The following is a 13952-nucleotide window of genomic DNA, read 5'->3' on the forward strand; positions in this document are numbered from 1 at the left end:
TGATTGGACCTGACACTTTAATGTCTGCCCAAGGAACATGGTCAGCTCGGCTTAAACTGACCCCCACAATCCCCTGCTCTCAATTTGTCCTTTCAGGACTGGACAAATCATGCCAAATTTAACTCTTTATAGCCTCGTTATGGGCCTGGGAGAGAGAGGGGCGTCTTAAGTTTCACTGCGAATTCTTTCCCTTAGCAGCATGAACAACGTGTTCTCTCGACCCCTCTCCGGCTTAGAGTGGATTTACTTTTTATACGAGCTGCAATAGATTCAATATTAGCAGCCAACTTACATAACTGGCTAGTTTGTGTAGAGTCTTTTCTCAAACAAGCAACAAGAATCACATGCAAAACTATAAGATTTGCTGAAAACTGAAATAACTAGAGAATGTAATTTCGTTTTCCAATGAGAAGTGCAAATAAGCAAGGAAAAAGAATCGAAATAGGAACCAGAACAGAACTCTTTCTTCTTGATACTTTTTGAAGCCGCCTGTGGTATATTTGACTCCCTTCGCTGAAGCCACACTTCAAATGGCTTCATCTGAGAGAGCATGCATCCTAAAGCTGCTCACCGTGGCAAACTAATGTTTTGATTAGATGTCTGTGCCAGTGGCTGATGTCCTAAACATCCAACATAGGGAAAGACAAGCCGTCAAAGCATTGCGCACTGCCTCTTCTAAGTGCCATGGGAGGAGCGGTTAAGAGACTACATTGGTTTGGAGGGGAAGCAGCCTGCCTTAGCAATCCGCCGGCCTGGCTGTTACCTGTTCAATCCCTATATATCACAGTTTAGAAAGGCATGCTACTCACTTCCTTACAAAAAATGACTGCAATTTCTTAATTGTACCGTGAGTGTGGTAACATCAGTACTAAAAACTGCTGTAATGCTGCATCCATATTTTCCATTATGTCAACATAGTAAGTGAAGATATGACATCATATGGCATGGTGATATGACACCAGTCAGATTTGAACCACATGAACTCTAATGCTCAGCATTTGTTTACCTCGCTTTTACTGAAATAGAGAAACCTGCAGAAATATATTTAATTCACATTACTACACATGCACTATTGCACTGCATACTCCAGTTCCTGTATTCCCACACTGTTGTAGCTATCCAGAACATAAAATTGTGTATGAACACAAATATCTTGGAAAAAAAAAAGTCAGACTTTCACATGTTCCTTGAGTATCATTAAACCAAAGTTAAAGAAATATGCTTTGTTTCAACATTCAGTGGACTTTTACTGTAGGTTAAGCTAGCATTATCAAGTTAATTTGTTACCACATCTTCATTTTAGTCTGCTTTTACTAGTAAGCTCAGAATAGCAGGCCTCATAAAAGCCATTTTAACTGTGGTACATTTTTTCCATTGTACAGTACAGCATCATTATAAGAAACAAAACTGCAGTTTTACTGCGTTTCATTTTTATAAAGGCTGGCTTATTGATTGATTGCATGCCCTGACTGCCAAATCAGCACTGTGTTTTGACAAGTATGCTTCTTTTTGTATGTCTATGACAGCATCCAACCAATCGGAGAGAGATCAGGCGGATTCCCCGGTCCCCTCCAAGCGGCCTTCTTCGAGGTCCGAGACAGCAGAAAGCCCCCTCTCGTCGAAACGACCCAGGACCGCTGAGAAGAGCAGTGAAGAGCAGGTATGGAGGAAAATCTACAGCCTCTGCGAAACAGTTAGAATTCTCTCTGTCTGTTTTTGTGAAGTAGATTCAGATAGACCTAATCTAATCCCCAGGCATGTAGGTCTCATTAACTGTACCCATTAATTAACAAAATATCTAAGGATGTTGTTTTCAGCCCTTTTTAATATAGAGTAGTAGAATGTAGCTGGCCTTTTTAAATTATGCATGCATTTTTTTTTTTCTAAAAATATATTTCTCCATCTTTTCTGCTGCTCTTGCAGTGCTAATTGTGCAAAAGGTGAAAAATCAATATGATATTTGACAGATGAGAGCTCTTTGAAGTGTCTACCTCTCAGAGTAGCCCACTGCTCACTGCATGGGAGATAGACGAGCCTTGCTTTGCCCTTGATAGTACCACTCTTCTCTAGAAAATAATATTATTTTTCTTCCATCTTGTCATTATATAGATGTACCAGTGCCCCTACTGCAAGTTCAGCAACACAGATCTGAACCGGCTCAGAATGCACGTGATGACGCAGCACTCAGTGCAGCCCATGTTCCGCTGCCCGCTGTGCCAGGACATGCTCAACAACAAGGTCCACCTGCAGTTCCATCTCACTCACCTCCACAGCGTGGCACCAGACTGCGTCGAGAAGCTAATTGCCACAGTAAGTTACCGCAGAATAGTATTTAGGGGGTGATCACAGCAGACTTTGCCTTCCATTTCATATGCATGCATTTATTTCCTCTAATCAATGTTATTTTACTTCCACAGTCAAAAGAACCTTTCTAAATATTTCCCATTCAGTCTCTCTAGTGGATGGATTTTCATTAAGCCCAATTAATTTCTCTCTGGGAACTTTTGTTTTCATGCAAGGCCTGACTGCCCTTTTGTGTGGTGTGAAGGCCATATGCTTTTTGCACAAAGCAGCGTTGCCTTACTGCAATGTTTAGTAGTAATCATGTCTTCAACCTCACAAATGACTCACAGTTTCTTACTCACTCTGCCTTTGTGGACCGAAGGTTGTTTCTTTCATTCTAATTGATGAAATTTTAAGAAAATTGTAATTTTAATTTAAAATCGCCAAAGGAAGCTGATCATTGTGATATGGCCCTTGGGAATCCTGTATATTCAAAATGAGATGTGTAAGGCAAAAGCTTGAACATGGCTGGGAGTAACACTGGTTATGTATTACTATGGTCAATATCATTTCCATGTTTTATTACAAGTTTACATTCCCAAAAGTGTTTTTGCTCATTTTTTACCTCAGGGGCTTCATTGAGATCTCAGTTAAAAATCTCACTTTTGATCACAGACATCATCTTGGCAGATCAGAGCACATTTTGTGACACTGTTGAGATCTCTGAAACTCTAGAAGACATATAAGATTACTATGGCCTTCTCAGGCAAAAAATCTGCAAACCAGTAGACTTACGCAAGCCTTGATTTGCTCTCTACTTAATTTCAGTGTTGATTAGAAGAAACAGTTGGTTTGTAGAAAATTGATGAATATTGTAATTCTTAACTTTAGAAGAAATGTTCTCGGTTTAGTGGAAAAATTATAAAAGCCTCTTGTGATTACCAAGGTCATTTGTATTCCAGGCACTCACTAGAAGCAGTAATACTTACATCATCCCTTTACGTTATTTCCACCTCTCTAGTCCCGGAGCGCTCAGGCCTCCAGCAGCCTAGTCTGCCCGGTCCCTCAGAGAATACTCACCTTATTCCATTTCAGCTTCTACTGAGACTACCCTGCTTTCATGGGGGTTTTTTTCAAAGAATTTTAGCAGTGAAATAATTATGTGTAAGTTTGCCTGTGGTGTTTTAATTGCTTGCTTGGCCAATCACTCTGAATTCTGTGATCTCCTCTCCCCCAGCCCGAAAGCAAATGGTGAACACATTAGTAGAGGCCAGACGACAATATTTTTTCTTTTATAGAGGTAATAACGCACAGAGCGCTGTACAAGTGCAGTGCATGATAGAAACTGAGCTAATACAATGCACATTAAAACCAGCACCTTTTTTACAAGTAACGAGAGATGGAGAGGTACTCTATCCTGTTCCTCGTGGCAGGCAGACAAGCTTAATGAATTCTGAATCAGGTGACTTTTATTTCTTGCAAACATTGCATAAACACGCACTCTCTTCCACTCACTCTACCTCCTCCTTCTTCCTCTTCTCTCGCTCTCCCTTCCTCTATGTCTAATGTTCTGTCTGTCTAAGATAGGGGTAATGAAAATAATTGTGCTTCATTAATTCTGAGTCTGGCTAGATGATAGCCATTTGGAACTATGTTTGCCAATTAGACGGTCCAAATTAAAAGTGACCTTGGGATACTCTCAGCACTCGGCGCTCTTTGCCTAATGATGCAGTTGTCTAGAAACAGTCTACTTTGTAATGTTAATCACAGGCATGTTTTGTTTCTGGAATTCTCCACACTGGTCACAATCACTTAACACTTTTAGTTAAGAGGAGAGTGGGTGAGGGAGGAAACTAAAAAGCAGAAAAAAGGGCTACATTTTGCCCAGTGTGATTTTGATTGCAGTAACCAGATATTTATGAAAGGCTCTGGTTCACTGTCTATTTCTCAGTGTTTGACGCTCAAAGACGTGGAGTTGCGTGGCACTCTGTATTTGATGACACTGAGTTAAAGCTGCTGGCTATGATTAGGTTTTAAATACACTATAAAACAGCTCCATCTCTCAGATCTCAGAAGACCAGTCAAACAGCCATGTAATGATATTATGTTTGCTTAGGTCTCTCACAGGTAATTAGTTGTTTTTGGTTAACATTACCTTAATAACTTGACCGCTTTCACAAGGTATGTTCAGTTTGAAGGAAGTTATTTAATCTACGTTTTATTTTTTGTTAGAAAAAAAATATTTAGTAGCACTTTATAATAACTTTCATTAATAAATCATTAACAAACATTATGATTTATTCTGTTTATTTATGATTCAAGTAATATCCTGTTTAATGATATACTGAAGAGTAGTGTACTAATGTAAGTGTTGAGGCAATAAAAAAAATGTTTGTACCAAAATTACAATCTGTTATGTCTAAGCATTCAGCTAAACTTAACCAGCCAGCCATTACACAAACCTTATTACATTAGCTAAAAGTCCAATGCCCATAAAGATACTAAATGATTAGTAATCGTTTATAAACATTTACAAATGATGAATAGTTTCTACTTTAGATTGGCTACTGCAAAAACATGAACAAATTATTAATACATGATTAGTAAAGATGTGTGAATAGGGTAAATTCAGGTCTTTCAGGACACTTTTTGCCATCGAGATGACTGTTCATAAAGGTATTAATGATTAGTAAACATTTGTAAATGATGCATAGTTTCCACTTTAGATTGGATACTGCAAAAACATGAACAAATAATTAATAGATTGTTTGTTAAGATGTGTAAATAGAGGTCTACACAACAAACAAAGACCAACAAATGAAGATCATAATTATGAACTGAAAGTTTACTGATATTTGTAAACATTTCAGTTTACATTAAATAATCATATATTAATCATTAGGTAATGATTAGTAAGTTCATATATATATTAACTAATGATCTGTTAAGCATTATATAATGTTTGTTAATGATTTATAAATGAAAGTTATTATAAAGTGTTACCAAATATTTTCAATGCAGTAATAAAATTCTAACTCCTACAGACGTGAAGCTGATGTATGATGTGAGAAAAATAGAATTGGTTGTGTCATGGGGTGGTAAAAAGAGGCACAGAGTTTGCAAGGGCACAAACAAAGGATGAAAAAAATTATATATGCAGAGAGAGAGAGAGAGAGAGAGAGAGAGAGAGAGAGAGAGAAGGGGGATATATTTGTGAGATTGGGGTATTGAAATGCATGATGAGTGAGGCTGATTGTTCAGTTTGGGGAGTTAAATGAAGGAAGGTGAAGCACACAGTGGCTCATCTCCCAACCTTTTCCAATCTCAATCACTGATTAATGTTAAATAGGATCCTGTTAATGAATCTGTTTTTTATTATTATTCTGAGAAAGAGAGAGATAGCGAGAGAGTGAGAGCCATGCATGGAGAATCATGTGCACTTAAAAGATAGAGGGGAGGTTGCTGTCATTCACACTTGATTTATTTCAACCTTTGTGCCAAGCAAACCTTTGTGCACCTTTATCACAACAATATTCATTGCTACTTTAATTTTTCTTATTAAATTGACTGAAAAACATGCTACTTGCCGTCTACCTACATTTAAATGTATCTACATTTTTTATTAATGACTTTTTTTCAAGTAATAATTTGCATAATTGTTTAGATTAAAATATTCTGATTTGCTGGAAAGCATATTAATGAGTGCTGTATGACAATTGTTGCATTACCCAGAATTCCAGGCTGAATGACGGCATTTCACCATTGCACCATGCTTTTCTATTGGAATGAAAAGCACATTTTATGAGGTGGAAGACTTATTTAATTAGGCTCTCTAATAAGCTTTTCAACTGGCCAAGGTAGAACACTCAGCCCATCACACTAATTGGCTGCAGCAGCAGAACTATCGCAGAGCATGACAAAACACCATCAATGATCAAAGTGCAAATTCCATGGATGGCAAATTAAGTCGTCTGTGTGAAAGAGGGGGACAGTAAATGTGTTTGTGTCCAGTTCAAATAATATGATTATCTTGTCAAATTAGTTGTATGTTTATAGCACATCTCTCACCTGTACCACCTCATATGAATATTTTTCTTTTACAAATTTTTGTTTACAATGAAGGATTACTGCATATGATGCAGAAATTTTGTCTGTTTTGAATGTGTAACTTTGAATGTGTAAGTTTGCCTTGTCCTTTACGTTAATTTGAGATGTTCTATGTTTCTTATCAAGAGTCTATTGTTTAAGGCCTATAATTAACCTAACAACTACTATGTTTTTCTTTTTCCAGGTGGCAGCATCAGAAGTACTGCCAGCTAGCATGTTCATACCAGTCCCTGGACCAGAGATAGATACTCAAACCGCACCTCAGTCCATGGTCAACTCAAACTCTGATGACATTAAGAAACAAACAGGTTAGAATGTTGCGCAATTGAGGACAAACATTTTAAAAACACACAAATATGTTTATGTTGTCAGAATTTAATGTGTGTTATTTTTCTGATTGCAGAGGTGGCAGATGTTGAGCCTGAAAAAGGAGTTTGTCTGGCCTCAGACACTGTTGAAGCTCACAAGTCTCCTCTTGAGGAACAGCAGCCTGCAAGAGATGATTCCACCGGTTTCCTTTGCTGGAAAAAGGGCTGTAATAAAGTGTTTAAATCCTCCAATGCCCTTCAGATGCACTTCAATGAGGTCCACAATAAAAGGCCCCAACTGCCTGTCTCTGATCGTCATGTCTACAAATATCGCTGCAACCAGTGTAGTTTGGCATTCAAGACAATAGAGAAACTTCAGCTGCATTCCCAATACCATGTAATCAGAGCAGCCACAATGTGTTGTTTATGCCAGCGTAGCTTCAGGACCCTACAGGCACTTAAGAAGCATCTGGAGACCAATCACCTGGAGTTGAGTGAAGCTGACATCCAGCAGCTCTATGGAGGTTTATTGATGAATGGAGACCTAATGATTATGGGTGATCCCTCACTTGGAGAGGACCAGGGAGCTCTTCTTGATGATGAGAAAGAGGGAGACGAAAGTGACCCAGAGGAAAAGCAAAGCCCAACTGGCAGTGACTCTGGATCTTTGCAAGAAGATTCTGGATCTGAACCCAAACGAGCCCTGCCATTTAGGAAAGGCCCCAACTTTACTATGGAGAAGTTTCTAGATCCATCCCGTCCTTTCAAGTGTACAGTCTGCAAAGAGTCATTTACCCAAAAGAATATTCTTCTTGTACACTACAACTCTGTGTCTCACTTACACAAAGTCAAAAGAGCCCTACAGGAATCCACCACCGGTCAGCCAGAGCCTACAAGCAGCCCTGATAATAAACCCTTCAAGTGCAGCACTTGCAATGTAGCATACAGCCAGAGCTCTACACTGGAGATTCACATGCGCTCTGTTCTTCATCAAACCAAGGCCAGGGCAGCAAAGCTTGAAGCAGCTGGCGGCACATCTAGTGCTGTTAGCAGCAGTGGCCCAAGCGGAAGCACTTCCAATAGCACTTCAACCCCAAGCCCTATTCCAGCCACTAACTCAACAACCAGCTCCAGCAACAGAAGCAGCTCTCCAGCTGGAGCTCAGACATCACAGAGCATCATGGGAGGTAATCATCTGTCAAGTCATTCTCACAATGTTGAGAATTTGGGTAACTCAGCCTGTCATCCCTCTCCTTCTGAGAATCATGAAGTGAAAAAGAAGAAATTTGCAGATATGCTATCTTCGAGGGGTCATCAGCAACAACTCCAGCAACAGCAGCAGCAGTTGGCCCAGGCTCAAGCACAGGCACAGGCTCAGCTCCAACAAGAGTTCCAGCAGGCTGCTCTCTTTCAGTCCCAGCTTTTTAACCCTCTTTTCCAGCACTTCCCTATGGCAACAGAAGCTCTTCTCTCTCTTCAGCAACAGCAGCTGCTCTTTCCGTTTTACATTCCTGGGGCAGAATTTCAACTGAATCCAGAAATGAACCCGAGTACCTCTTCATTGAACTTGAGCGGATCTACTGCTTCACTATTGGAAGAACAGAAAAACTCTGCCCAGCAGGCCCAGCAGAGCTGCTTACAACAACAGCTTATGCACCACCACCTTCAGCAACAGCACCAAGCTCATTCCCACTCCCAAGTATCAAGCCAAATGGCTTTACTTCAGCAGAGTGCCCTTTCTCACCCTGTAGACAAAAAGCCAAAGCGATCTCCTCACACTGAGAAAGAAAGGGAGCTGCCAAAGGATAAAGAAATTAGTGATAAAGCTGAGGATCATGTTCCAAAAGATATGTCAGACAAGTCCAAAGAAAAAAAAGATGCTCCTCAAGCTGTTGTAAATGTGAACCATGACTCTGGATTTCACCCTCCAAGGATTGCCTCAGATGCCCGAGGGAATGCCACCAAAGCCCTACTGGAGAATTTTGGCTTTGAGTTAGTAATTCAGTACAATGAGAACAAGCAAAAAGCACAAAGAAAGCCAACAGGATCTCTGTCAGTATGCAGTGGGCAAGCTGGTATCACCAGAATAGTTAATCCCATTGAAGGATTAGAGAAACTGGAGTGTGAGACTTGTGGTAAGCTCTTTTCCAACATATTGATTCTCAAGAGTCATCAGGAGCATATCCACCAGGCTTTCTTTCCATTCAGATTCCTAGAGAGATTTGCCAAAGAGTACAGAGAACAATATGACAAGCTGTACCCATTGAGACCTCAGACACCCGAAGCTGCTCCACCTCCTCCACCACCTCCACCTCCACCCCCACCTCCGCCTCCCCAAAGGGTACCAACACCAAATATACCCGTTTCTGCTCCTACCCTGAACCCACCAACTGCTCCAACCCCTCAGCCTTCAGTTCCACTGGCCCAAATTCCAATGCCAATGGATCTCCCTCTCTTCTCTCCCCTTATGATGCAGCCCATGTCACTCCAGTCATTACCTTCTCAGATTCCTGCCCAACTGCCTGCTGTGGAGCCCAGTCTGGCCACTGATCTGGCCCAGCTCTACCAACAGCAACTTACCCCTGCCATGTTGCAGCAACAGAATAAGAGACCCCGCACCCGTATCACAGATGACCAGCTAAGGGTGCTCCGCCAATATTTCGATATCAACAACTCTCCCAACGAGGACCAAATTAAGGAAATGGCAGATAAATCAGGACTCCCCCAGAAAGTCATCAAGCACTGGTTCCGCAATACACTCTTTAAAGAGCGACAACGCAACAAAGACTCACCTTATAATTTTAACAACCCTCCAATTACAACCCTAGAAGATACCAAAATTGATTCAAAGCCACCCTCCCCTGAGCCTCAAAAGCCAGAATCATTTGGAAATAAGAGGTCCTCAAGGACAAGGTTCACAGACTACCAGCTGAGGGTACTGCAGGATTTCTTTGATGCTAATGCTTATCCTAAAGATGATGAATTTGAGCAGTTATCCAATCTTCTGAGCCTTCCAACTCGAGTCATTGTTGTGTGGTTCCAAAATGCCAGACAGAAAGCCCGTAAAAATTATGAGAACCAGGGAGATGGAGGAAAAGAAGGTGACCGACGCGAGTTATCCAATGACCGATACATTCGTACTACCAACTTAAACTATCAGTGCAAGAAGTGCAGCCTGGTTTTCCAGCGCATATTTGACCTTATTAAACACCAAAAGAAGCTCTGTTACAAAGATGAGGAGGAAGACTGGCAGTATGACAGTCTAAATGAGGACTCTTTGGATCTCTCTCATGAATACTATACTCTATCTGGATCATCAGGTCAAACACCAATGCCCTCATCTTCAAGCCTCTGCCCTCTTCCCCCTTCATCCACTGCATTCTCTCACATCACATCATCTGAAAAGGAGGAGCCTACACAGAGTAACACATCAAACTCTTTTGATGAAAAATCAAAGCACTCTTCAGAAGCATCATTCGCCCAAAGAGAGCAGACATCTTTGAAACAGGAAACCATTCATCCATCTGAGACTCCACAGCAGAGACCACAAAGAGAGGAAAAGACACATACAGTCCCAAAGAATCCAAAGCTTTCTTCACCTTCCCTGTCCCAACAGCATAGTGGTCCCTCCATTTCACATACCAGTCAGACCACCCAGAGTTCCCACATGGCCCTTAATCCTCATTTAGCCTCTGCCTCACAGCAGCAGTTGGCCCAGCAAATGATCCCGTACCAGTGTGAGCAGTGCAAACTTGCCTTCCCTTCATTTGAACACTGGCAGGAACACCAGCAACTGCATTTCCTGAGTGTCCAAAATCAGTTCATTCATCCTCAGTTTTTGGATCGCCCAATGGACATGTCCTTCATGTTGTTTGATCCTAGCAATCCTCTGCTTGCTAGCCAGCTCCTTGCAGGAGCAATACCTCAAATGTCCAGCAACTCTGCCACCTCCCCATCAACACCTACATCCACTATGAACTCCCTGAAGAGGAAATTGGAGGAGAAGGCAGGAACTAGTCCAGGAGAAAGTGACAGCATGAATAGTGGAGAGGAGCCACAACGAGACAAGCGCCTCCGAACCACTATTACACCAGAGCAACTAGAGATTCTGTACCAGAAATATTTGCTTGACTCCAATCCTACTCGTAAAATGCTTGACCACATTGCTCATGAAGTGGGGCTTAAAAAACGAGTGGTACAGGTATGGTTCCAAAACACAAGAGCCAGAGAAAGAAAAGGTCAGTTTCGGGCTGTTGGGCCAGCTCAAGCCCACCGGCGCTGCCCATTTTGTCGAGCCCTATTCAAAGCTAAAACTGCCCTCGAGGCCCATATTCGTTCACGCCACTGGCACGAGGCTAAACGTGCTGGTTACAACCTAGCGCTTTCCGGTATGCTACCTGAACAGGAGGCCATGCAGTTGAAGATGGATCCTCTGGATATCTCCAGCTATGCTCATCTTGCCCAGTCTAACAATGATGTGCAAAGTTCATCACTGTCACCTGTGAGCAAAATCATGGACTTGTCTCCCAGGGCTCTTCTGAGCCCAACATCTATCAAGGTTGAGGGAGCAGAGGAGTTTGAAAGCCCAACCATTTCCTCAGTAAACACAAACTTTGATCAAAATAAACTTGATAATGATGATTGTTCTTCTGTGAATACAGCCATCACTGACACTACCACAGGTGATGAGGCAAATGTTGACAATGATAGTGCTGGTGCAAAGCACAGCCATAACAGTGGAGATTTTCTCTCCAAGTCTGGGGGCGCAGTCCCCTCCATTGAGAACGATGAACAGATGTCCTCAGGACTAGTGAGCCCTGCAACAAGCTTCTACACAAAAGACTTTGAAAATGAAAATATGATAGACTACAGTGAAACATCTAGCCTGGCTGACCCTTGTTCACCAAGTCCAGGAGCCTCTGGAAGCAGAAGCATTGATAGTGGAGACAGGCCTGGTCAAAAGCGCTACCGAACACAGATGACTAATCTTCAGCTTAAGGTGCTCAAGTCCTGCTTCAGTGATTATAGGACTCCAACCATGCTGGAGTGTGAGGTACTTGGAAATGACATTGGACTTCCAAAGAGAGTTGTTCAGGTCTGGTTTCAAAATGCTCGTGCTAAGGAAAAGAAAGCTAAGCTCAGCATGGCTAAGCACTTTGGTATCAACCAGACTTCTTACGAGGGACCTAAGACAGAATGCTCTCTGTGTGGTGTTAAATACAGTGCTCGTCTCTCAGTGCGAGACCACATCTTTTCCCAGCAACACATCTACAAAGTAAAGGATACCATTGGAAGCCAGCTTGATAAAGAGAAAGAGTACTTTGATCCAGCAACGGTTCGTCAGCTGATGGCACAGCAGGAGATGGATCGTATCAAGAAAGCAAATGAGGTCCTGGGACTAGCACAACAACAAGCCATGCAGCAACAAGGGATGTTTGACACACCTGCCTTGCAAGCCTTGAACCTTCAATCAGGTTACCCAAATCTACAGGGAATCCCCCCTGTTCTCCTGCCAGGTGTTGGTGGTCCCTCCATACCAGGCTTTAACTCATCCAACTCAGGTATGTCATCACATTACGTCTCTAGTATAAGTAAGACTTTTGAAATATGAAACGTATAACTATGCTAATTCTCAGATGTATATAGCAACAATCTTAATCATTCTGTGTTTCTCTGTGTCAATTTCCACAGCTTTAACCTCTCCAAAACCTCCAAACCTCCTGAACATGCCTGGTGCCAGTGTACCCTCACCTAGTCTCCCCACATCTGGTTTACCCAACAAGACCCCTTCCTCCTCTTCATTGGCCTCACCCAGCCAAGCTCAGGCCAGCACATCTGTCGCCCATTCTAGCCCTACCCCCACATCTACATCAAACTCTTTGATGACCCAGCCAGGCCCTCGTCAAGAAGCTCCCAAAGATCGTTATCCTGAGAGGGCCAGGGTGAAAGAGAAACCCAAAGAGAAGGCTGAGAAGCCCCCCACACCATCCTCAGCTGGGGGTACTCCTGCTCCCTCCACTTCTGCTGCCAGTGCCAAGAAAGAAAAACCAGACACTGCTGTTCCGGCCACCTCAATGCCAACACCTGGCATGGAGTATGTGGTCGATACTGCCCAACTTCAAGCTCTACAAGCAGCTTTAGCTTCAGATCCAACAGCTCTGCTAACAAGTCAGTTCTTGCCCTACTTTATGCCTGGTTTCTCTCCGTATTATGCCCCTCAGATACCAGGTGTTCTTCAAGGTGGATATCTTCAGCCCATGTATGGCATGGAAAGTCTTTTCCCCTACAACCCAGCATTATCACAGGCCCTGATGGGGCTGTCACCAGGATCTCTGCTTCAACATTACCAGCAATATCAACAGAGCCTGCAGGAGGCACTTCAGCAGCAGCAGCAGCAGCTTCAGCAGATCCAGCAACCCAAAGCAAGCCAAACTTCAAAAAACTCGGTGTACTGTAAGGACTCTGCCAAAGATCCAGTAAAAACAGAGGAGCAAAAGAGCACTCCCTCAGTTGAAGCCTCTTCCTCTTCCACTCACAACAACCTTGTCACCGAGCAGCATGAAGTGGATGGCAAACGGGCAGACCTCCATCTTGACCAATATATCATCCCCAAAGTTCAGTATCGGCTGGCGTGCCGCAAGTGTCAAGCTGTCTTCAGCAAGGAGGAAGCGGCTATCAGCCACCTCAAGTCAATTTGTTTTTTTGGTCAGTCTGTGGCAAACCTGCAAGAGATGTTGCTTCGGGTCCCCAACAGTGGGAATGCAGCAGAGGGCGGCCTCTATGACTGCCTCGCCTGTAACACCACACTAGAAGGGGACAAAGCGCTCAGTCAACACCTGGATTCAGCCTTGCACAAACACAGAACAATCAAGAGATCCAGAAATGCCAAAGAGCACGCTACTAATTTATTACCTCACTCTTCAGCCTTCTTCCCCAATCCTAACACCGCATCTACCTCGCAGTCTGCCACTCACTCAAACAACACCCCATCCCCTCCGCCAACAACGTCAGCCACCACACCATCCTCATCAGCATCTGCATCTTCATGCACCTCCTCCTCCTTCACAGTCACTCCACTCAACACAACAGCTACAGGCAAATCATGGTCCCAGACCCCTTTATCCAGAGCTTTAGCTGGGAAGCCCAATCCCTCTTCGTCTGCATTATCTTCTTTTCCTCCAGTTTCCTCTCCTTCAACGGTTACCTCAAGTTCATTGAGCACCTCAGGGGTCCAGACCTCGATACCAACAGACG

General features: G+C 42.8%; 1 protein-coding gene across 1 annotated transcript in view; it reads left to right on the plus strand.

The window, feature by feature from the left end:
* The first annotated feature begins 2109 nt into the window (after window positions 1-2109).
* LOC107659104 (zinc finger homeobox protein 3-like) overlaps window positions 2110-13952 on the plus strand; it is a 22325-nt gene continuing 10482 nt past the window's right edge. The window contains exons 1-4 of the mRNA XM_016447932.1: window positions 2110-2310; window positions 6575-6698; window positions 6794-12259; window positions 12390-13927. Coding sequence (XP_016303418.1) covers window positions 2110-2310; window positions 6575-6698; window positions 6794-12259; window positions 12390-13927 — 7329 coding nt within the window. The remainder of the gene's footprint in view (window positions 2311-6574; window positions 6699-6793; window positions 12260-12389; window positions 13928-13952) is intronic.

Source organism: Sinocyclocheilus anshuiensis, unplaced genomic scaffold (assembly GCF_001515605.1).
Source record: "Sinocyclocheilus anshuiensis isolate Anshui unplaced genomic scaffold, SAMN03320099.WGS_v1.1 scaffold87, whole genome shotgun sequence".
Classification (NCBI taxonomy): domain Eukaryota; kingdom Metazoa; phylum Chordata; class Actinopteri; order Cypriniformes; family Cyprinidae; genus Sinocyclocheilus; species Sinocyclocheilus anshuiensis.